The sequence below is a fragment of the Anomaloglossus baeobatrachus genome, chromosome 4, assembly GCF_048569485.1.
Source record: "Anomaloglossus baeobatrachus isolate aAnoBae1 chromosome 4, aAnoBae1.hap1, whole genome shotgun sequence".
NCBI lineage: Eukaryota > Metazoa > Chordata > Amphibia > Anura > Aromobatidae > Anomaloglossus > Anomaloglossus baeobatrachus.
In genome coordinates this window covers 508,027,298-508,053,349 of record NC_134356.1, presented here as the reverse complement: position 1 = coordinate 508,053,349, position 26,052 = coordinate 508,027,298, and the positions used below count along the sequence as shown (strand labels likewise).

Here is a 26,052-nt window from a genome sequence, read left to right as displayed (position 1 = left end):
AGGACGACTCACTGATGTGGTGGTTATGTGAGAATTCAGCCCAAGGCAGAAGCGTGGACCAGTCGTCGTGATGGGCGTTGACATAGTGACGTAAGAAGGATGTCAAGATTTGATTGACCCTCTCCACTTGGCCATTAGACTGAGGATGGTATGCGGAAGAAAAGTCCAGAGTTACTCCCAGATGGTTGCAGAGCGCCCTCCAGAAGCGGGAGGTGAACTGAGTTCCTCTGTCGGACACGATGTGGGATGGAAAGCCATGCAAGCGGAAGATGTGATGGATATAGGCTTCCGCGAGTTCCTGAGCAGAGGGCAGTCCAGCCATGGGGATGAAGTGAGCCATTTTGGAGAACCGGTCCACCACGACCCATATGACTGTGTGTCCAGAGGATAATGGCAAGTCCGTAATAAAATCCATCGCTATGTGTTGCCACGGAACTGAGGGTATAGGCAGAGGCAGAAGACGGCCATAGGGCAGGTGTTTGGGCGTCTTGTTTCGGGCACAAGAGGAGCAGGCAGAGACAAAAGCAGCGACGTCCGTGCGAAGGGATGGCCACCAGTAATGGCGGACAATCGCACCCCATGTTCTCTTCTGGCCTGCATGACCGGCTGTTTTTGAGGCATGACCCCAGTGCAACACTTTTTGCCTGTCAGTCTCAGAGACATAGGTCTTTCCGGGCGGTATCTGGGCCAGGGTGACAGGAGCCACCGAAATGATCTTGCTAGGAGAGATGATGGGTTGGGTAGCCTCTTCCTCCTGCTCCATGGGCATGAAAGACCTAGACAAAGCATCAGCGCGTACGTTCTTGTCCGCGGGTCGGAAATGGAGCTGGAAGTCGAACCTGGCAAAGAATAGGGACCACCTGGCTTGGCGTGGGTTCAGTCGCTGAGCGGACCGCAGGTATTCCAGGTTCTTGTGGTCCGTGTAGATAATCACGGGGTACACTGCTCCTTCCAGGAGGTAGCGCCACTCCTCCAGAGCCAGTTTGACCGCCAATAGTTCTCGGTCACCGATGGTGTAATTACGTTCAGGCGCTGAGAAGCTCTTGGAGAAGAAACCGCACGTCACCATCTTGCCGGAGGAGGACTTCTGCATGAGCACTGCTCCGGCTCCCGAGGAGGAGGCATCCACCTCCAAGGTGAACTGGTGGTTTAACTCCGGACGGTGGAGTACAGGAGCGGAGGCAAATGCTCGCTTCAGCGAGCAAAACGCGGCGTCGGCCGCAGGTGACCAGTCCTTTGGATTAGCCTCTTTTTTGGTCAAAGCGGAGAGAGGAGCAGTCAGGGCAGAGAAGTGAGGGATAAACTGGCGGTAGTAGTTGGCGAATCCCAAGAACCGTTGGATTGCCTTCAGTCCAGAAGGGGGAGGCCAGTTGAGTATGGAGGAGACCTTCTTTGGATCCATCTGCAGTCCAGTGCCCGAGATGATGTATCCCAGGAAAGGGAGAGAAGACTGCTCAAAGACACACTTCTCATATTTGGCGTAGAGACGATTCTCTCTCAGTCTTTGTAAAACCAGCTGTACGTTCTCTCGGTGGGTCTGGAGGTCCGGAGAGAAGATAAGGATGTCGTCCAGATAAACTACTACACAGATGTAGAGGAGGTCCCGGAATATGTCGTTCACCAATTCTTGGAAGACTGCTGGTGCGTTACACAGGCCGAAGGGCATCACGCAGTATTCATAATGCCCATCGCGAGTATTAAACGCGGTCTTCCATTCGTCCCCAGAGCGGATACGAACTAGGTTGTAGGCACCCCGAAGATCCAGCTTGGTGAACACACGGGCTCCTCTGAGCCGGTCGAACAATTCGGGGATGAGCGGCAGAGGGTACTTATTTTTTACGGTGATCTGATTCAGACCCCGGTAGTCGATGCATGGGCGTAGGTCACCCTCTTTCTTCTTAACGAAGAAGAAGCCTGCTCCCGCAGGAGAGGAGGATCTCCGGATGAATCCCTTTGCCAGGCTTTCTGTGACGTAGGTGGACATGGCCCTGGTTTCGGCTGGAGACAACGGATATATCCGTCCTCGAGGCGGTGTTGTTCCTGGGAGTAGGTCGATGGCACAATCGTAGGGACGGTGTGGCGGAAGTACCTCAGACTCCTTCTTGTCAAAAACGTCTGCGAAGGACCAATAGGCCGAAGGCAGTTCCGGCAGGTTCTCTGGAACCGGAGGTCGTCGGATGGGTTGTATGGACCTCAGACACTTCTCATGACAAGCAGGACCCCATCGGGTGATTTCGCCAGTACCCCAGCTGACTGATGGTTCGTGTGTCCGCAACCAGGGAAGTCCCAGCAGGATTTGATGGGACATGTGTGGAAGGACGTAGAGAGCGATGTTCTCGGTGTGCAGGGCACCGATACGCAGTACGACCGGACTGGTGACCCAGGAGATGGTATCAGAGAGGGGTCTCCCATCCACAGAGGCAATCACTAGGGGCTTCTCGAGTGGAGTAACAGGCAGCTGGTACTTGTCCACCGTGGCCTGCTGGATGAAATTGCCTGCTGCTCCAGAGTCGAGGTATGCCTCAGCCGTGAAGCGCGTCTCTCCCGTTGACACTTGCACAGTCCACATAACCGGGTCTGAGAGAGTCCCAGCACCTAGGGTGGCCTCTCCTACCAACCCTAGGCTTTGGAGTTTCCCGGCCTTTCCGGACAGGAGCGTAGGAGGTGTGTGTCCTCTCCGCAGTAAAAGCAGAGGCCCTTGGCGAGCCGCTCTGCTCGACGTTGTTCAGACTGTCGTACTCGGTCGATCTGCATGGGCTCGTGGACGGGAATCCCAGCTGTTGATGACTGAGATACGGAGGGCTTCTGTGGAGGAGAGGAATGCCGTACCGGACGTCTCTCCCGAGACAGCTCTTTGGAGCGCTCCTGAAAACGAATGTCCACTCGAGTTGCTAGGGCAATCAGGGCATCTAGGGTGGAGGGCACGTCACGACCCGCCAACTCATCTTTGATGCGACTCGAGAGTCCTTCCCAGAAGGCGGCTGTTAGGGCCTCATTATTCCACCCGAGTTCTGAAGCCAGAGTGCGGAAACGGATGGCGTATTGGCCCACCGTCAATGTTCCTTGACGTAAGCGGAGGAGGGATGAAGCAGACGCAGAGGCGCGTCCCGGCTCGTCAAAGGTGCTACGAAAGGCCTGCAGGAACTCTTGAAGATCCTTGGTCATAGGGTCCTCCTTTTCCCACAACGGGTTCATCCACGCCAGTGCCTCGCCCTCCAGGTGAGACATGATGAAGGCGACCTTGGCTTGGTCGGAGGCAAACAGATGTGGTAGCTGCGTGAAATGAAGGGAACATTGGTTTATGAAGCCCCTGCAGGTCTTGGGATCTCCGGCATAACGAGGTGGTGAAGCCAAACGGAGTTGGGAAGCATTCGAAGAGGCTGCCACGGGTGCGGGAGCCGTGGAGTGACTAGTGGAGGCCCGGAACGTTGAAGGCGTAACTGCCGCTTGTAACGTGTACAGGCGGGTGTCCACGGAAGTCATAAAGTTCAGCATGCGAGTCTGGACTTCACGCTGGCGTTGGAGTTCCTCTTGCAAGGCCGCTAGTGCTGCAGCGGGATCCATGGCCTGATCTTACTGTCAGGGTCAGGCGGTCGGGCAGACCCAGGAGGTGGATCCACTGGGCCGAACTCTAAGATGGTGGTAAGGAGTCCGGTAGCTGCAGCAGTATGGGCAGTAGAACAGTCCGTGCAAGTGAAGGTACCGAAGAAGTCCCTGGGACCACGGAGTCACGGATGGTAGTCCGGGTGACGTAGCTCAGGTTCGGAAGCCGAGATGATGTCAGGCGGGGTCCGGAACCTTTTGGAGCGAGATGACGGGTCACAGCAGGGATCCAAGATGGTACGGACTGTCAGATGGCAGACGGACAGCGTGCGGGGTTCGGGAGTCAGCAGGACCGGCTGGCGAGGCAGGATCAGCTCTAGAAGAGAGATACGTGAGTATGGCAATACGACACAAGGAGACCTGACTCCTAGCTTGGAAAACACGAAGATCAGGCCCCGCCCTCTTGGACAATACACCCCTTTATACCCTGTACCTGTTTGGCCTCATTTCCTGTTAATGGACGCTGGCCCTTTAAGAAAGGGTCAGTGACCGCGCGTGCGCCCTAATGCGCATGCGCGCAGCCCGGGTGCCAGAAGCCAGGGAAGGAGGCTGAGAAGAGGACGCAGGGGAGCCGGCCAGGGCCTGGGAAGCCGTCGGGCGCCGCGATCGGAGACCAGGGGGCCTGGGAAGGACGGGCACAGGAGCCAAGGACCCGGGGAGCGTGGCAGGTGAGCCGGGGAGCGGGGCTGAGGACCCGGGGAGCGGAGTAGAGGACCCGGGGAGGGGAGCCAAGGACCCGGGGAGCGTGACAGTATATTGTTGGAACTTGTTTTACAGTATATTGGTATTATTTGTTTTTCATTAATTGGGCACTGTATTTTGGCCTTATTTGGGCTCTGTAAATAGGAATTTAGCACTGTATAATGATGTGTTAATTTGTATTTGTTGTGTGGATTCTGGGTTTGTTGTCTGTACTGTTTTTAATGTCTGCATTGTGTAACTGATGTCTGTACTGTGTTTTTTGCCTGTATTGTGTATTTGCTGTGTATTTATTATTTGTATTGGATGTGTTCTTGCGTACTTGGTATATGTAGTATGTTTTTGGGATGTCTGTATTTAATGTCTAAGATGTGTATTGGATGTCTGTATTGTGTATATGTTGTTTGTATTGTGCATTTGATGTATGAATTGTGTGTTTGTTGTGTGTATTGTGTATTTAATATCTAAAGGGTGTATTTGTGTACACCTCAGGTCAGTTCACCTAAAGTCACAGCTGGGGTATCGTGGGAACCCCAGCTATGACCTCAGGTGAAGTAATTGAACTCAATAGTGTACAAAAAATATAAATATGCTCAACATGAGGCTATTATTCCAGTCCACAAATCATTTCAGATGCAGCCACCCTTCACCTTGGTAACAAAAGTCCAAGAAAAAAAAACCTTTACAGCTGAAATCCTTTTTGAAAAAAATTTCTTTCTTCTTTATTTATCCATTTTAAAATTACATATCAAGGAGCAGGATACCACGTTGACAGGTTTCGTCGTTAAGTCTTAACTGTAACTCAATTAACTCAATGCCGAATTAGGCAATGTGTGCACATTGAGTATTTGGGTGCAGACATTTCTGCACCAAATCTGGATCTCCTGGCAGTAAAAGCACTAAAACTGTATCAAAACGAATAAGGTTTTGGTGCAGTTTTTTTTTGCCAGGAGATGCAGATTTGATGCAGAAATATCTGCAATAAATTTCAGCACCAAATCTGCATCTCCGGGCAAAATAACGCACCGAAACCGCATCAATACCATATCACGTTTTCGTACTTTTTTTTGCCAAGAGATGTAGATTTGTTGCAGATATTTGTTAGAGAAATCTGCACCAAAACAGCATTTCCTGACAGAAAAACGCATCCTGTTTTTGGTGCATTTTTCTGCCACGAGATGCAGCTTTTCTGCAACCGAATACTCAACGTGCGCACATAGCCTGAACCTGTAAACCGCCATTGAGTTCACCTCAGGTGAGTTCACAGAGTTCACCTCAGGTGAGTTCATTCAGCTTGCCTGAGGTGACAGCTGGGGTACCTTGGGAACCTCCAGCTGTGGCTCCTTCAGTGTGTCCCTGTTGCCGGAGTGATCATTCACATTCTCTAGTGTGACCGCGCACTGCAACCTCAGATCTAGCAGAGCTAGGATTGTCATAGAACCTTGTGTGGATTACATCAGACCTGCAGGACTGTTTTGGGAGTTAAATTGGAGAAAGAGGGTGTTTGTTTTTAAAGAATGATTTTTCTGTGAGTTTTGTGTTTATTTCTTTTTTAATTACAGGGTTAATAATGGGGGGGTCTCATAGACCCCTACCCATTACTAACCTTGTGCTAGATGGCAGCTGTAATTTTTTGACAATTCACAGCAGTCTTTAACCCCTTATATTACCCTAACTGCCATCACTCCAGGGCAATCGCAATGAGCTGGGTAAAGTGCCGAAATTGGAGCATCTAATGGATGGGAGGAAACCTGTTTTTAATCTTTCTGTATAAATATGTATGTTGATTAATTTAATAAAATATACTTTTGTTTTTAAAACCTGGCAAGTGTCACTATATCCCAGATATGGAATTTACATTCAAAATAGGTGTATATTGAGTTGGCTAGTACATAGTGTGGTCTTTTCTGTAGTAACTTATGGATGCGTAACCTGGACGTTAAAGAAACAAGACAGAAGGAGAATCAACACCTTTGAAATGTGGTGCTGGAGAATGATGTTATCAATACTATGAATGGCAAGAAGAACAAACAAATCAATTTTGGAACAAATAAAGCGAGACATGTCACTCAGCAAGGATCACCAAGCTATGACTTGCCTACCGTGGACACATTATTTGCAATCACTGTAGAAGGGCGTAATGGTCAGAAGACTAGAAGGAACTAGATGAAGAGGAAAACTAGCAACCCAATGGCTTGATACAATCAAGATAACGGTGAAGAACCTAATGGACCTATCTGGGCTCACACAAGATCGATCTTGCTTCAGTGTTCATCCATCAAGTCTTTATGGATAGAGATCGAAGTGAAGGCTATTAAATCATAATAATAATGCTCTATGTGGCATACTTTACAATGAGACTATGTCATCGGTTGACATGTACATGAGTACACTAAAGAGTTTAATGGAAAACAATATATTTGCTATCATTATTATTAATAAATTAATATTATTATATAAATTGGGTGTGAGCATATAAATATTTGACCTAATAAATAGTAGTGGAAAATGTGTTTTAATATGATTATTATAGATTAGATTAAATTTAATAGTATTTTATGTCTTCTGAATCTCATTATATACTCTGGTGCTGCATTGTAAGCTTATGTACTTTACATCTCATCTATAAAACAATCCCTCTGCAACAATGAGCAGCTCTCAGAGACTGAGTATATTAAGAAGTGTCATTTTATCCTTATTGATACAGCATAGTCCGAGATCGCTTTCTTTAATATAAGGATAGAGTGAAGCTTGTTCATGTGACAAACAGCAAAAATAAAATACGACTTTTGAGAGTCTACAATTATACAGCTCTCAAACCAGTTACTGTAAATAGTTTCTAGTAATAGGTGACCTGGATTTTCAATAAATACAGTCATATGAAAAAGTTTGGGCACCCCTATTAATGTTAACCTTTTTTCTTTATAACAATTTGGGTTTTTGTAACAGCTATTTCAGTTTCATATATCTAATAACTGATGGACTCAGTAATATTTCTGGATTGAAATGAGGTTTATTGTACTAACAGAAAATGTGCAATCTGCATTTAAACAAAATTTGACCGCTGCAAAAGTATGGGCACCCTTATCAATTTCTTGATTTGAACACTCCTAACTACTTTTTACTGAGTTACTAAAGCACTACATTAGTTTTGTAACCTCATTGAGCTTTGAACTTCATAGGCAGGTGTATCCAATCATGAGAAAAGGTATTTAAGGTGGCCACTTGCAAGTTGTTCTCCTATTTGAATCTCCTATGAAGAGTGGCATCATGGGCTCCTCAAAACAACTCTCAAATGATCTGAAAACAAAGATTATTCAACATAGTTGTTCAGGGGAAGGATACAAAAGTTGTCTCAGAGATTTAAACTGTCAGTTTCCACTGTGAGGAACATAGTAAGGAAATGGAAGAACACAGGTACAGTTCTTGTTAAGCCCAGAAGTGGCAGGCCAAGAAAAATATCAGAAAGGCAGAGAAGAAGAATGGTGAGAACAGTCAAGGACAATCCACAGACCACCTCCGACCTGCAGCTTCATATTGCTGCAGATGGTGTCAATGTGCATCAGTCAACAATACAGCGCACGTTGCACAAGGAGAAGCTGTATGGGAGAGTGATGCGAAAGAAGCAGTTTCTGCAAGCACGCCACAAACATAGTCGCCTGAGATATGCAAAAGCACATTTGGACAAGCCAGTTACATTTTGGAAGAAGGTCCTGTGGACTGATGAAACAAAGATTGAGTTGTTTGGACATACAAAAAGGCGTTATGCATGGAGGCAAAAAAACACGTCATTCCAAGAAAAGCACTTGCTACCCACAGTAAAATTTGGTGGAGGTTCCATCATGCATTGGGGCTGCGTGGCCAATGCCGGCACCGAGAATCTTGTTAAAGTTGAGGGTCGCATGGATTCAACTCAGTATCAGCAGATTCTTGACAATAATGTGCAGGAATCAGTGACGAAGTTGAAGTTATGCAGGGGATGGATATTTTAGCAAGACAATGATCCAAAACACCGCTCCAAATCTACTCAGGCATTCATGCAGAAGAAGAGAAGATTTTCTTCAGCTCACCTGCTACCCGGGCTGCTGATCCTTGCGGGTGCCTGGAATCCACCGGTGAGTCCCAACCAGTCAGAAGCAATAGATAAGGAAAGGAAAGGATCCGGCACAACCTCTTCTTAGAATAAAATCATCATAATTTTTATTTAGAAGTATTAAAAAATACCATCCGTGAAAACTGAAAGAGATGTTAATCCATGGGAGCTTAACGCGTTTCGGACTTCAGCATAAAAACAAAAAAGAGTCCTTAATCATGCAGAGGAACAATTACAATGTTCTGGAATGGCCATTCCAGTCCCCAGACCTGAATATCATTGAAAATCTGTGGGATGATTTGAAGCGTGCTGTCCATGCTCGTCGACCATCAAACTTAACTGAACTGGAATTGTTTTGTAAACAGGAATGGTCAAATATACCTTCATACAGGATCCAGGAACTCATTAAAAGCTACAGGAAGCGACTAGAGGCTGTTATTTTTGCAAAAGGAGGATCTAAAAAATATTAATGTCACTTTTATGTTGAGGTGTCCATACTTTTGCACCGGTCAAATTTTGTTTAAATGCGGATTGCACATTTTCTGTTAGTACAATAAACCTCATTTCAATCCAGAAATATTACTTAGTCCATCAGTTATTAGATATATGAAACTGAAATAGCTGTTGCAAAAACCCAAATTGTTATAAAGAAAAAAGGTTAACATTAATAGGGGTGCCCAAACTTTTTCATATGACTGTAATGTAAGCCCATAAGGGCAGGACCCTCTCCCCTCTGTAAAAGTCTGTCATTGTTACTTTGTACACTCATTTATATTTTGTTTCTAACCACTTCTTATACACAGCACTATAGATTCAATGGTACTCTAAAAATAAATAATAATAACAATATTAATAATAACAATAATAATAATAATAATAATAGATTGTCACACTTCCTTCTAACAGCTTTTGGGAGACCAATTACTATTGGTGAAATGGTATCTGTCATAAAGTATCTGTCATAAAGTTATCTTTAGGCAGCATAATGTAATGGCAGAGACACTTATTGCATTGATATACACAGACAAGGAAAAGGGTAACAATGTTTCAAACTTTTAACTTTCAGGCTCCATATCTCACCATCAACTACAGCTTTGAGCATAACTCTACTTTCATTTTATAGACAATCATCTTGGTTATCTCATACATAATTTTCACTTGCAACTATTTAACATATGATAAGTTCTGGAGATTTTTTTTTCATGTCACCACATTGTTACTGTTTTGCTCCTTAAAATCTAAATGTTATTTTTTTAGTATTTTGCAAATCCACCTTTGCCTTTAAACACTGTCTGAATTCTTCTGGGCATGCTGCCAACCAGACTCAAGCATGTCTTGACCGAAATCTGATCCCAGGTCTCTTCTACACATTCCCAAGGTTGGTGCATACTTGTACCATCACCCATTCCCTGTAGACTGTGAGCCCTCGCGGGCAGGGTCCTCTCTCCTCCTATACCAGTCTGTTTTGTACTGTTAATGATTGTTGTACGTATACCCTCTTTCACTTGTAAAGCGCCATGGAATAAATGGCGCTATAATAATAAATAATAATAAATACTGGTCGACCCACTTGGGTATATGTACAGTTGTTTCTTCAACTCTACCCACAAGTGTTCAATTGAGTGGAGATCTAGGTACTGTGGGGCCAATCTGGCACCTCTACTTCATTGTCATTGAACTATTGTTTCACCAATCTAAATGTATGCTTTGGGTTGTTGTCCTGCTGGAATGCTTTGTTGTTCTTTTCATACCGATAGTACTCAAATTTATGAAGTAATTCATTTGAAAGATACTTACACATAGCTCAGCATTGAGACCACTAGTAATGCTGGTCAGGTATCCAACACCTTTGGCTGTGAAACAACCCCATATTATCATACTTCCTCCACTTGACAGTTACTTCAATTTCTTGATCTTTTAGCCCCTTTTTCCCTTGTTTCTTTCACACCCATTTGCACCCATCACAGCCTAGTTTATTGACTTTAGTCTCAATGCTTCAAATCATCCGTTTCCAATCTTCTACTGTCCACTTTTTGTACTTTTTTTGCAAACACAAGTTGACGCTTCTTTTGACGATATTGATATGAAGGCTTCTTCACCTTTTTTCGGGCCACCATTCTAGAGTTATGTAACATGCATTGCATGGTGCTTGCATGGACGTCTGTGATCTCACTATTAAGAAGCATACAAGCTACCTCCTCTGCCATGTACTGTATGTCACGCCAGAACAGATAGACCTTGTGAGGAGCCGACTGTTGGCTCAAATATTTTGCCTGGAAGTCCACCTCTTGGCTTTTGAATGGATGGATGAGGTTCATTTCATATTCTTCCAACTATCATGGCACTCACATGATGCAGTTTGGAAATTTTCTTGTCCGAGAGACCGCTATTGATGATCTGAATGATGCTGTTTCTCTTTTCTTTGAAATCTTTTTCATGGCTGTTCCTCGATTCGAACCAGTGACCTTTCACTTGGGAAACAACCTAAAAACACACTGAGCTATTAGATAATATGATAACAGGTTGTAATTTGGAGTATACAGGAAGAAAAAAATATTTCCACCACCAGGAGCAAAACAATAACAATGCAGTGACATTACAAGCATTTGCATAACTAATCATATGCTAAATACTTTCAAGTCAATTTTATGTATGAGATAGCCAAGATGATTGTCTAAAAAATAAAGTAATCTCAAAGTGAGATGTGGGACCTGAAAGTCAAAACTTCAAAACATTGTTACCCTTTTGCTTGTCAGTTGTCATGATTGACTCCTGGCTCAGCTGGAGCTGAGCCTTTTTTTTAGTTTCACTTCTGATGCAGGTCACGTTAGGGGTTAATCCTTTCTGCCTCGTTCTGGAGGTCAGGCTGCTTTATTAGGGCACTGTTTCTCTTGGACTTCGCCAGTGATACTTCTGGCTCTGCTGTGTTCTGCTCTTGAGTGACCTGTTGTCTGCCCTGCCCCCTCCTGACCTCCGTGTTCACCTGACCTGTTAACCTCCTCTGTTGTCTGTTTCCATCAGTGTCTCTCCCGCTGTCTCCCTGTTCGTTCCTTATCTGTTTACCTTAATTCTGTCTTGTCTTCCCACTCCCCCTCGCTTCTAGGCTCTGATTTCCCGGCTACTGACTATTTGCTTCCCTCTGATTACGTTTAGACTTTGCCCTTGTGTACTTACAAGACCTCATGTTGTGACACGGCTTTCTGACGATTCTACTGCCATCTGGTGGGCTTGACTAGTATTACCTCTGCTAGGGAATTCCCTGCTCATACGGTTCCTCCACTTTTACGCCCCCTAGTGGTTTACCAGCTAACTACCTTCTCAGATAGTTTCAGGAATCCTCTCAGTCTCACATTACTGCGCTGTACTGCTATTGTACATCTTAGAGTACAGCGTGACATCAGTGTATCACTTACTGGGCTGCTTGCGGTAGATTTTATAAAGTCAGTTTTATTACTAGGATATTATCACTAGAGGGCTAGAAAACCAGCTGTCATGTAGTCCTCCATAACTCCGCCTACACCAATGATTGGCACCTTTCTGCCTATGCAAACTGAACACATAAAGCTGCCAATCAGTGGTGTGGGCAGGTTTATACAGAGCTCAGCATCCAGAGAACTGGTACATCTGCAGCAGATAAAATCACAGCAAACAGTCCAGTAAGTGATACATCTTCTTTCCCTACATTATGATGCTGTTAGAGGAGGGTAAAACCCAGAGAATGATTTTGTTTAAAAATTGTATGTCACCAGAATCCATAGTGAACACTACATATATTATTAAATAAACCTATTAGACTTGATAAGACTCATGTACTTACTTTGAAAATGTATATCTCAATGGCTGTATAGGAAAAAATAACAATTTATGTTTGTATTGTGAAGTTTGGTCATAGATTTTCCCTAAAGGGGTTGTCCAGGTTTTTCACAAAAGTCTGCAGTCACTCCATGTGTCACTCTACATGACTGCAGACTTGTAGGCCTCACACGACTAGTCAGAATGTGGCCGGGAGCATGCATATACTTACAGTCGCCTTACAGCTCCGCCGTCTCCGTAGATATTCACACTGCATGCTACGCACAATGTGGGGATTCACAAGTCTGCAGTCACTCTGTGTGTCACTCTACATGACTGCAGACTTGCAGGCCTCACACGACTAGTCAGAATGTGGCCGGGAGCATGCATATACTTGCAGTCACCTTACCGTTCGGTCTCACCGCCATCCCCATGGGTATTTACAGTGCATGCCACGCACAATGTGGGTATTCACAAGTCTGAAGTCACTCTATGTGACTTTCATGAAAAACATGGACAACCCCTGTAAATGGTTTTGAATCTGTATTCTTTACATTATTGTTTAACTAATGGTAATATTATTTTTGCAGATTACAACAATACTTCAATACTGATATAAACTTAAATATTCCAACAAATGCAGATTTTAAAAACATTACTTTAGACTATTCAGAAGTTGATCAGCTTTTGGATTCCATCAATTCTCTCCCAGGTATTTGTGTTTCCAGTGTAAGGCACGTTTAGGTCCTCTTTGTATAGTTTAATCTTTATATTACTATAATGAAAAAAAGCCTTTTCAGTGATACTAACTTCACCTCTAGAGAGAGACTAACAGGATGAAAGCTATGTGTAAGGTTAATGAACCATTGTCATTACTAATACCGACGTTCCTCTATATCAGTGTTTCCCAAATCCAGTCCTCACGGCCCCCAACAGATCGGGTTTTCAGGATTTCCTTAGTATTGCGCAGGCGATTTAATTATTATTATTAAGGCATCAGAAATTGCACAGGTTCTTTCATCTGCGCAATACTAAGGAAATCCTGAAATCAAGATCTGTTGGGGGCCGTGCGGACTGGAGTTGGGAAACAGCGATATACTGTATATTGTATTGTATTGTATGCGTCATCATTGAAATTTGAGTGTTGATTTTAAAGAGGCACTGCCATTAACTTTTTTTTACTGAGTAAATGTATGTGTACATGCATGTAATGAAGTGTCAGTATATGAATATACTGACCTATCACTGCTCTCTTCGTTGTCCAGTTCCGGTCTTCTGCTCTTCTCGGTGGCATCACTGCCAATGAAACCTGACGGCTCATGCCATGCTCTGTGTGTGAGCTGAAAGTCTCTTTTATAATGTAAATCTATAGAGCCTCGTTCTGACGCTCCATAGACATACATTGCAAATGTCACTTCTGAATCACGCAGAGTGCAGCATGACCCGGAGAGTCTGCAAAGCGATGACGTCACTGGGGAGAGGAGCAAAAAGGTGCTGGATACAGGAGACAGCAGCGGGAGGTGAGTATGTTAATTCCCTGACTCTGCATTTCATGTCCATGGACATGCATTTAATCAATAAAAAAAATTAATGGGAGTGCTTCTTTAAGACGTTTAGGTGGCCATACACTTTCACAACTGGCTGAATGCTTTTTTAGTCAATAGCTATTCCTAACTTACTTCATATACACCTGTATGCTCTGTTCAGCTGAATCTGCATGTGTTTTTAAGAAGTAGAGTGGAGTAGACCACTTCCAGAGACCTCCGATAACAATAAATCTTTTTGATCAAAGCAGCAAGGCATCTTGGCAGACCATGAAATGCAGAATACATGGTTGGGCCAACCTAAGTCTACAGTTCGGATTTGTGCTGTATTGATTTTCATACCTTCTACTGCATCCATATCACAGCAACATTTTTGGACTATTTGAAGCAGTGTCCATATCAGTTTGGACGGCTGCCGAAGAAAACAATCTTATGGAAACCATTGTGGTTAGCTTTATATTGTTGGAATCCGATCTGCAGATTTGTCTCTTGCATGTTTCAGCAGAAGATCAGTGATATATCCATAGGGCAGGGTGTGAAATATCAGTGACTACTCATCCATATATGCAAATAGCTTCGTCAGAAAGGAAGAGTACTGTAGTGCCACCTACTGGATGTAGCAATCCTAAAAGTCAATATCGATTCTTTAACGAGTCTTGCCATAGGCATGTAGGATATGGTTGGCAGATTTTCAGGTCAATACTAGGGCATTGACATTCTCTGCAGCCCTGGAAGCATATTATTTTGTTGTAAAGGGAACAATCTCAAAAGTGTAGATGATAAAGTTTATGCTGTTCCCTATCACAAGTCTGGGTTCACCAAACAGAAGTCTAAAATAATTGATATCTACGTATAATGCAAGTAGAATTCATTTGAAAAACACATTTCGTAATTATATCCCGTCAATTCTGTATGTTGTAAACTGCAGCCGATCATTTCTGATCCATCCTCCCATTCCACTGTACCCTCTGAGGCAAGGTTCGACAATTCGTTTTCATACTTGGATGAATATTATTTCCTTACAAATACTGCTTTTTTAATAATGGGCCTGTCATGTAATTATGTAAATTAAAGGGGAAAAAAAAGAAATAAATGATTAAGAATGTTTATCATTCGAAACGCGTAGTTCTTTTTAAATTTTTTTTATTAAGATTGATGTCTGTATTTTACCTTTGGATGGACTTTCAATACATTTCTATTTTATCCACACACCGTGAAGCTGGATTTTTGTCCTTTTAATGTAATTAATTACATGCTTTGTTACTAGGAGGATTGTAGACATTTAGAAACATACAGTATTTTTTAAAAAAAAAAAATTCCATCCAAGTTGAAGGTCAATAGATATACAATGGTAGTGTAGCTAAGCAATAATCTTTCACATTACAGTTCCTTCAGCTCCTGTAATCAACCCTCAGACACCCAATTCTGCTACAGTGACCTCCCTCCGCGTGTGCTGGAGCCTGTTTTCTGATGACACCGTGGAGCATTATCACCTCTACTATAAACCAGTGTCTGATGTTACTCCAGGAGAGAATCGAGAAGGTATAACATCCTATTAAACAATATGCAGAGGTGTCATAACATATACTGTAAATATAGTGCTGTGCAACAGTTTTAGGCAGCTGTGGAAAAAATGATTCAAAGTAAGAAAGCTTTAAAAAATAGAAGTGTTAATCGTTTAATTTTTATCAATTTTCAAAATGCAAAGTGAGTTAAAAAAGAGAAATCTAAATCAAATCAATAATTGGTGTCACCACCCTTTGTCTTCAAAATGCATCAGTTCTTCTAGGTACACTTCTACAAAGTCTGGGATTTTGTAGGATTCTAGTAATGTTTCTGAGAAACCATTGATACCAAACAGGTGATGATGATCATAATTTTCATTTCTAGATTGAACACAATCATTAACTGACACAGAAACTTAAAACTTGTGGGGAACAGCAAAATTCTGTTATGAAGGTGAAGTTTTAGAAAGTATTTGTATGTCAAGTCATGCAACATGGCAAAACTGAGCTCAGCAATAGTGATGTCGAACTCACATATATCCAGGATTAGCGGGACTAACTGGACTTTAAAAAAAATTCAGCTTCGGCCCTGAATTAATCTCAGATTTCTGATCGAATGGTGGTCCCCATATAAGTCTATGGGGACCAGAATCCGGCGCTTAAAAATGGTGGTAGAAGGGATGGGGGGGATTAGAGCAAGCATGCTATACTTACCAAGTCTCCGACTCGGCTATAACTGCTTCCAGGCCGCTCACTCTTCTTCCGTGGTCACTCATTATTGCTCATCCATATTCATTGCTTCCCCCACCCACTGCCAGTCCTGGCCTGTGATTGGTTGCAGTCAGATGCTATCACACAGGCTGGGGGCGCGTCTGACTGCCACAAATCACGGACGCCATGACTGCCAGTGGGAGGGGGAAGCAGTGAGTATGGATGAGCAATAACGAGCGGCCCTGGAAGAAGCGTGAGTGGCCTGTAAGCAGCATTGGAGACTTGGTGAGTATAGCACACTTTCTTTATTTTTAATTTTTCCTTTATTTTTTTTTCTCCCCAACTGGACGAACCTCGATCAGTAACCGGAGTACCCTGAGAACACTGCGCCCAGGACTGGCACCTGCGCGGTTCCAGACTTTTACAGTGCGGGTCCACAGCAGCTAAATTTAAGGTAGTTGTACTGCATCTCCAAAATCTCCACCGAAGATTTCAAAGCAAACAAGTTCAGGATGTGCTGTTTAAGCTGATTTGATGAAGTATTGGGCAATGATGAGGACTCTAGATACAGTGTTTGGCTAAGGAACATTAGTGCAGCAGAGGAAAGGACATCATGTTTCTTTCCTTTCGAAATCTTAAGATCTCTAGCAGTGCCATGAACTCAAAACTGGCAGCAACTAGTGGCATTCAGCTTCACTCAACTACTGTTTGGAGAAGTCTGTCCAGAAATAGTGTCTATGGAAAAACTGCAACCTGAAAGCCATATCTTCGCCATGAAAACAAGGGTAAGTAACTGAAATATGCATGTAAACATAAGAAATAGGGTAAAAATGTCTGGACTGATGAGTCAAAATTTGAAATATTTGACTGGAGCAGAATGCGGTTTCTTCAATGAAGGACTGGAGAGCTGTAAAAATAATAAATGTCTGCAGGCAACAGTGAAGCATGGTGGAGGTTCTTTGAGAGTTTGGGACTGCATTTCAGCAAATAGATATGTGGTTTGGTCAGGATTAATGATGCCCTCTATGCTAAGAAATACAGACAGATAAATGTCCATCATATTTTACCATCAGGAAGGCAGCTGATTGGCCCTAAGTTTATTTTGCAACAGGACTTGACCCTAAATATGCAGCCAGTGTATTTAAGAAATATCTAAACATAGAGAACAGTGAGTCCTGGAAGTGATAATATGGCCTCCACCGAGCCCTGACCTCAAGATTATCGAGTCTGTCTGGGATTACATGAAGAGCCAGGAGGATTTTCACCAGCCTACATCCACAGAAGATCTGTGGTTAGTTTTGCCTGGTATAAACTAAAGCAATTGATGTGGTTTTGAAGGCAAAGGATGGTCGCACCAATATGGACTTAATGTAGGTTTTTCCTTTGTTCATTGGACTAGTATTTCTTCTAAATTGTTATAAAAGACTGGAGAATAGCTATAGTGGGTTCAATAGTTCCCAGGTCAGGGATGCAAGGGGGGGACATATGAGAGGACCATAGTATAATGATGAAAATATTGTTTCACAGAATTTATGATAAGAGCCAAAGAAACCTACTGCACAGTGTCCAACCTGCTGCCAAACACCCAGTATGAATTTTGGGTTATAGGAATAAACGCCACTGGTGAAAGCCCAGCAAGTGAAAGTGCCGTATATGTGACAGGTAAATCTAAGCACCCATCAATACTGGATAGCAATACTCACTGCACAAAAAATGATGCACTAAACTGTACACTACTAATATATCAGAATTGGGGTAGATCTGTTTCCATAGAGAATACATCAAGAATATTGTACTCAGGAAATGTCTGTATTACCTTAAAGACAGTCTTTTTGCTCATACTATTATAAATTATACATCAGTAATGCTTTTTCTGTTATGTGTTCTCTATTTTATGTTGAAAGGGAATTTCCACACACATTTTTACTAGCTGCGATCTAATGCAGAGAACTTCATTCGCCCAACCAACTACAATAATAAGTCACAATATATAAAGCCTATGGGAGTAATGGAAGTGCTAAGCTTTGAGATTGGTGGGTGTAATAACTACCACTGAGTGTGAATAGTGCAGTATCACACATACTCCAGTTGCTATTTCTTTAAAACTCCATGTGGATCCTAGATACCTCAGTTTGGTGTTGAGATAGTGATCCGGCATTAAAGGAAAGGGGCTGCTCAACCCACTTCATTTATGCAACAGTTCCCATCTATCCAGTCACGATCCGAATGTTTGTGGTTGGATTTAATTTGTTGACTTACAATAAAAATAGCAGAGGTTATCAAAATATTAGCAGGGATGTATTTCAGCAGTGACAATAACATACTTTATGTTTGTAGCACCAGCCCCTCCAATCATTAAAACCAGGGAATGTCTGAGTTGTCAGAATGCAGCTTTAATTTGCTGGGAATCCGGAAACATTAACCCTGTTGAATCATACACAGTGGAAATATTCAAAGTGGCGACAGAGACACAGGATAATTTGGTGACTGAGTAAGTATTATCTACTCTGTGCATGCAAGTCATTTGTTCTATTATACAGTGCTAGTGAATAGTCTTGTTTGGCTGAGGAATGTCCCTATAAGTCTCTAAAGATCTGTAAAATATCATTTCTATAAGCTGTTATGTGTGTGTATGTGAGCAGAATTATTTCTAGCCATTATATGACTTGTACTTTTTCGCTAGTTTTCCCCTCTGGACTAGTGGTGTTCTCTGTAGCACACCCTCAGGAACATCAGCAGCATGAAGGATAATATGCAGCAGTATTGTGCAGTGTAGCTGTAAATCCTGCTCTGGGCTAAGTTAAAATCTTAATAGAAAGCAGCAACAAGGTACCTCTTATTCACTTCTACTCCTCCCCAGTCCTTAAGGCCGCTTTACACACTGCGACATCGCTAGCGATCGCACCTGCCCCCATCGTGCGTGCGTCATGGGCAAATCGCTGCCCGTGGCGAACAATATCGGTAGTACACATCACACATACTTACCTTCCTAACAATGTCGCTGTGGCCGGCGAACAAACTCTTTTTTAAGGGGGCGGTTCGCGCGGCGTCACAGCGACGTTACACAGCAGGCCACCAATAGAAGTGGAGGGGCGAGAGCAGCCGCATTACCATCACTCCCACCTCGTTGCCGGAGGACGCAGGAAGGCTGTTGTCAGTCGTTCCAGGGGTGTCACACGTAGCGATGTGTGCTGCCTCAGGAACGACAAACTACCTGCGTCCTAAATGAGCAATGTTATTTGGGAAAGGAACGACGTGTCAACAATCAACGATTATTGCCGCTTTTCGGATCGTTAGCGGTCGCTCGTAGATGTCACACGCAACGACATTGCTAACGACGCCGGATGTGCGTCACGAATTCCGTGACCACAGCGATATCTTGTTAGCGATGTCGTTGAGTGTAACGGGGCCTTTAGACTTCTATTGGAAGCATATAAACTAATTGCCTCATCTGTCAAGATGGATTTTAACATTATTTCAAAGTGAATGATGACTTCAAGAGGCTGGGGGATGAAAAGGCATTTTTTTTTACAAATAAGATATTATATACAGTTGCTTATATTTGCTTGTCCTATTGATATAGAAAACTTTGTTAAGATAGTGGGGTTTTATGACATTTTTCATTAAAAGGAACCTGACATCAGCAAATTGAATATTTATCTGACCCCATGCTCCTTCAAGACGATAAATTATAGCAATAATAATGATGATAATAATAATGGCGATTGTAGCTAAGCTATACAATTTGTCATTTTGTCATAGTTATAAATTAAAAACTTGCCTCCTTGTGTGTAAAACCATTACTTCGAGCCATCAGGGCGGTACAACATTTTGGCCAAGTCACCAAGTTGTCCTTGGAAATACGCCCATTCTCTTTTGATTGATCGCTCCACAGCACTTTTGTACTAGAAATCCCATACATGCTCTTTTAGGGCCCTAGCCTCAGAATGTCTCTGTTTTGCAGTGTGAGCTAATGTATATATACCTCAGCCTCCGCAAGCTTAAGGGAGGCACTGAGAGACTGGACCCTAAAAGTGCATCTATGGGATTTCCAACACAAAAGCGCTGTGGAGCGATCAATCAAAAAAGAATGGGCGTATTTCCAAGGACAACTCTGTGACTCAGCCACTATGCTGGAATTTTAAATGGCTATCATTTTGCCAGGTCATTTTTACAGCAAAAGCCAAAAAAATAATTACAACTTTTTCACCATTTTACAGCTCTTGGAATGGCTATGTTTTTTTCCAGTACATTATATAAAAAAGTGAATGGTGTCATTCCAAACAACATTTCATCCAGAAAATAACAAGCCTTCATTCGGCTATGTAAATGCAAAAGCAAAAATGTTATGGCTCTTAAAAGGGTAATAGGAATAAAAAGTAGAGCACAAAAATGGGAAATCAGCCAGTAATTAAGGGGTTAATGAGAATCGGTCTTTAAAAGCAACCTTGCCAAACCGTATATATAGCATGTCTGTCTTTGAAAGCTAAATCCTTTGAGACACCTTTATATTTTCACTTTGTTGCTGCATTCCTGGAAAATCAGCTGCAATGGAGGAGTTGTAGCTTCTCAGGTTATCACGATTCATTGAAGTTTTAAAATATCACTAATCCTAAAACTGAAATACATTTACTGTGTACGGATATTCAATATATTGATTTCTGTAAGCAGTCATTTCAGGAGCTGCAACAAGTTCCAGTTGTGGGCACCCGCACCCCTGAAATACATATATACACTCATATTACTCTTCAGTGTCCCCTTGAATTGCCCTGCTGTCACTTTTAGGGTCCTGCTTTTAGTCATTATTAATTCAATTATCTACATTACAAAGAACCAAGAATGTAAACGTTTCATAGGTTTCATTTAGATATAGGCCCCATGCACACTGAGTATTTGGTGAGTTTTCTACCTAAGTATTTTTAAGCCAAAACCTGGAGAGGACCACTCAGGAAAAAGTATAATACAAACACATCACCACTTCTGTATTTATTACCCACTCCTGGTTTTGGCTACAAATGACCGATTTTGGCGGTTAAACTAATACCACATCAGTTTTACTGCCAGAATTAGTCGGCGGTTAAACTAAAGTGGCAGTTTAACCACCAACTAATTTTGTTTTTGGTGCAGTTCAATTTCATGGAAGACAGAATGGAGGAGATGGGGAATTTTTTTCTCAATCTTCTCCTATTCGAGAGAATCGGAGCACACTGCTGAAACTCTGATGAAAGTTTGGTCGGAGTGTCATTTTCATAATCAACCAGATTCTCTCAGATGAGGCAATCTACGGTCTTGTGCACCTATCCTCCTCTACGACATCCATATGTCCTAATAGATCAAATAGACAGGGGTGGTCTAGTTGGGATGGATTAATATATCAAAGGAAATTACATGAGGGAATGAAAAAATAATGTACTATTCCGTCTTGTGTATTAAGAATCCAGAACAGATTTGAAGCTTAATATTCTGTATAAATACTTATTTTGCTGTTAATTGAAAGTGTGACACATAATTCACAATTTCTTTCACAGATCTATTGTTGGGATTCCCATCTGTGAATGTCTCATCCAGCTGAAGCCTAATGAGACTTATCACATCAGCGTCAGAGCTGTGAATGTGGGTGGCCCAAGTGAGAGCAGCAAATCTGTATCCATTCACACTACAGGTAGTAGAGCAACACCGTCAGTGGTGTGGATGTTATTATTACTCTTCCTGTGAAGCACGTCACATACTATATACAAGATATAAAAACACAGGTTGCCCTGGAGCATGAAAACGAAAGTGTTCATGTTTTTCTTTTCTACTGTAGTAGGTTCTTCACAGAGGATGAGAGCAGAATCTCTAGTGCCACCTATGGGAAGTAGAAGTCCTAGGAGAAGCTTACCATTACCCTATGGTGCCAAAACAAACAATCCATTTACATACAGCTGCCCCTCATCAGTGCAACATAGGAAAATTGGATGGCTGGGTGATTGGATTTTGGCAGGGATTCAAAGGAGTAAAGTTTGAATAGGTTGCACTAGAAATCCTGTTATCCTTCTCAGTAAGGACGATATGTTGTAATTTCATTTCCCCCAGGAAGCATCCCTTGGCTTACAAGTCTCCTTACCCCAGTTGGGTAATCTCCTTAAGGGGTTTGTCCCTTTTCCATTATTTGGTGGTTTACAGTTGTGCACAAGTGAAAAATAACTAAAAGATGTATTCACCATCCTATGGTCCAATCCAGAGCTGCCTCTCTGCTCCTGCTCTGCTCTTTGTTGATTGGCTGCAGCTTTGACATAATGCCTACAGTGTACATCACCACTGCAGCTAACCACTGAGCTCAGCATCTCTGCCAATGTAGATGGCACAAACTGCTGAGCTCAGGGTTGTGCAGTGATGCCCCCTGTACGTGATGAACCGTTACAGCCAATAAACAAAGACCAAAGACCAAAGAGCAACAGAGGGAGGTTGAGTAATCAGGAAGAGGTTAATAACAGTGTATGCTGTCAATAACTCAAAAATGTCTCAAACTAGACTGTCTTATTTTTTGCACCCGTTTGGAGTGGTGCAGTCTGATAACATGGTCCATCGGAGCAGAAAAGGTTTAGCTTAATAATAATATTTACATTTTCACAATTTTCTATTATTTTCTGATTTTGGCCATATTACATGAGGAGATTCAAGACGTGATACAATTCCTTTGCGGTCAATTTGTTGACTTGTACGTATTATTGATGCTCGTAAAGTGAGTGGCTGAATTCTGATATTGTCACATTGGTCCGTCATTCAGAAGGTTCCAGATTTCCACAGATTTTGGCCCGGTTACTGTACGGCCTATGATTCATTGAACGATCATTCTCTTTCCTTTCTGTGTAGATTAGTGGAGAATATTTCCGTGTGATGTAAACACTCTTCTAATTACCTGCTTAATCTGGAATACACTGAGCCGCATCTCTGCTATCTGCCTAGGTTCATTTTTTTATCTTAATGAAGAAACCGCTCATCCGCTGCTGTCTATTTCTGATAATGGATTTACTATTTCTTGTGAAGAGGAGGAAAGTCTGGAGGATTTACCCTATCACTGCAACAAATTCTCAAGGTATTATGTAAAGTGTGGGAGAAATGTACAGGGGTTCATCACTATTCTGTACTTTAAAAGAAACAACAAAATGCTTTTACGCAATTCAAAAAAGACTGTCCCAATATAAAAAGACTAAAGATACAAATCAGCAAAAAATAAAAGCAAAGATTCAATACAACGGTAGGTAGCAAGAGAAATAGATGATGAAACAATTAGGCAGCTGTGTAAATGGCAATGGACCTTTGCATTTATTATACTTTTTTTTGCCGATTTGCGTTTTTGCTCCTTCTATATTGAGATAGTCTTTTTCGAAGTGCGCAGAACTATTTTGATCCATATGTGGGTGCATAGATGTTCACCCTTCGGTTTTGTTATTCTAACTTCTCGAATTCTCCAAGGTTCTGTATTCCGTATAGTAATACTATGCAAAACTAAAGCAGAAGGTAGAAGGGAGATCTTGGCATTTGTACTTCCTACTCATCATCGTAGAGGAAAGCCCCATGAGAACCTTTATAGCTATTTACATTAGAAAGAAATTTTGATTTTTGTCTTGTATATTTCTCATGGTGGCACGTTGAATGATATAAAGGTAAAATATTAGAAGTACTTCATGTACACAAACAATATAGTGGATATTGCACATTTTGCACTCACCTGTGATGGCTGTGCTGAACACATAATACTTATAAGTATTTTTGGTTTATTGAGACTACTGCCGATAGTCTCGTTGGTTAAGGCTTTACTTAAAAGGAATTAATCACCAAAATATTACTTCCAAACTATTTATATGCTCATGCAGCTCTTTTAAAGACATGTCCAGCAATACCATTATACAGCCAGTCCATTCCTCTGTTACCGAGAAATAAGTGTGTGAATTGATATGCAAATTAGACTGTAGATCTGAAGCCTCTGTCACTCCATCTCTATTCCGGCTCAGGACTTCCTTTTCCTGCTTGTCTAACAGCTTTAGGCTGTGTGACTCAAAGGAGTTGTCAGTCAAGCAAGAGGAGGCGCAACCGGACGGGAAATAGAGCTGGAGTGACAGAGGTTTGAGATCTACCATAGTCCTTCAGTCCAGTCTCATTTGTATCTCAATTCAAATGCTGATTTCTCAGTAATAATGGAGCAGACTGGCCATGTAAAGGTATTTCTGGATTTGTCTTGGAAAGCAACATGGGCATTTAAATAGTTGGGGGGGGGGGAGGCGGGGAAATCCTGCAAACACATTCTCTTTGGTTGGTCTTTATGATCAATTGCTATAGAAAAGAAACTGAAATTATTTTTGATACCATTATTAATACCAAGGTTTAATCTTTCATTTTTGAATCATTTCAAACGCATTTTTGACCCAGGCCAGATCCTTCCTCAGTTAAAACCACAGTATACAATCCAATGCACCACATTAAAGGCTAATAATGGTAGATATTCTAGTAAAGGGGCAGACGCTACTGTAATTTTGGCAATAACTGTTAAGTAAAAGATGTTATTGTTCTAGCACCTTCTCCCCCTTTACTGGTAAGATCCCTCCACCTCTCAGTGTTCAGTGATGATTCCACTTTAAATGACCATTTGGTTTCATGGATAACCTACTGTGCAGGTCCAAAACTAATTTTAATTGACACAAAAAATAAAATTAGGATTTTAAACCACGACCTGAACCAATGAGCATTGATGAGAAGTTGTCCCTGTTCTATATTTCCTTTAGACTTTAGAAGAACAGGGTCTCACCTATTGTACTTATGTGACGTGGTTTTCCTTCTGTAATTCTACTATGGATCATTACATTGCATAGTGTAACACTGGCAAAGGCCACTTAGGACAAACCTTCTCCAACTTGGTCCAGAGAAAATAAATTCATCTGAGTGATTTGTGACCAATTTTCCATTGCACTGGAACAAATCTTTCTGATCGCAGTTGACTATATGAATACCCACTTCTCCATTTCAAGTTTTCTAAGAAACATCAACAAATATATAATTAATTAAATAATAAATCAGATTGCTGGGTCATTAGTATGACCTGTTGGGGTTCAAACCCCTTCGAGCTCATGCACTCCCTTCAATGCAGCAAATACCACAAAAGATGGTGGCACTATAATAATGATAAATGAAAGAGTTGTTTAGTTTGACCCATAAAATGTCTCTAGGGCTTGGCTCAAGAGCGGAAATCTGTAAGATAAACCTGTAATATACAGTATTGTTGCTCATCAGGTACAATAAAGAGATCGCTCCTGGACTCATGGAAGACATTACTCCCAATATGAAATATGACAAATTGTGCTGATGTCTGGGACCTTTTATACTAGAAGTTGTTCCTCATTGGTACAGGCAGGTGGTGTCTTCAGGGAATGTGAGTAAAGACTTGATACACTACGTTTCTATATTTTCTAGGTGCATTGCTATTTTAGCAAATCTCATCCCTTTCAAGGGGAGGCATTACTGGGAGGTAGAGGTTGATGATCATGCAGAGTTTCGAATTGGGGTAGCCTATGAAGATATAAACCGGAGTGCCGTCCTCGGGGCGAACAACAGCTCCTGGTGTCTCCGACATATCCGGACACCTGCAAGGTAAGAGGATGCTACATACAAAGTATTGAACCCCACACAAAGGAGGTACAATGACGACCCCAATCCACATTACTAGATGTTTTTACATCAATGCCCACTTATAAACTTACTAATTATCTCTCTCTCATTGAAACACATGATGTGGAAGCTGCAGGTAACGTAATCATGGTAGGTCTTCCATTGTATGGTAACGTAATCATGGTAGGGCTTCCATTGTATACCTCTGCTACCTCTCAGAGGCATCTACCTCAAAATAATTTACATTGCATATGGTAGTACTGTTATTTTTTTTTTTTGGGGGGGGGCAGGGTGGGGGGGGATGAGTGCCTCTATATGAAATAGTGCAGGGGACTGAGTATTTCCATGTAGCTGCAATAAGGTAAGCTAGATATATCAGGTCTGCGAAGGCTAAAAAACACGTTTCAGTTGTGTGCTAGGAGCTTCTCCAGACGGTAACTATTAATTAGTGCCTAATGCT

The 26,052-nt window shown here is 42.2% G+C and overlaps 1 protein-coding gene across 1 annotated transcript in view; it reads left to right on the top strand.

The window, feature by feature from the left end:
• Positions 1-26,052, top strand: part of FSD2 (fibronectin type III and SPRY domain containing 2) — a 41,478-nt gene that overhangs the window by 12,151 nt on the left and 3,275 nt on the right. Inside the window, exons 6-12 of the mRNA XM_075345842.1 lie at positions 12,778-12,899; positions 15,118-15,273; positions 17,475-17,609; positions 18,285-18,438; positions 21,476-21,609; positions 22,896-23,025; positions 25,398-25,574. Of these exons, the coding sequence (XP_075201957.1) occupies positions 12,778-12,899; positions 15,118-15,273; positions 17,475-17,609; positions 18,285-18,438; positions 21,476-21,609; positions 22,896-23,025; positions 25,398-25,574 (1,008 nt within the window). The remainder of the gene's footprint in view (positions 1-12,777; positions 12,900-15,117; positions 15,274-17,474; positions 17,610-18,284; positions 18,439-21,475; positions 21,610-22,895; positions 23,026-25,397; positions 25,575-26,052) is intronic.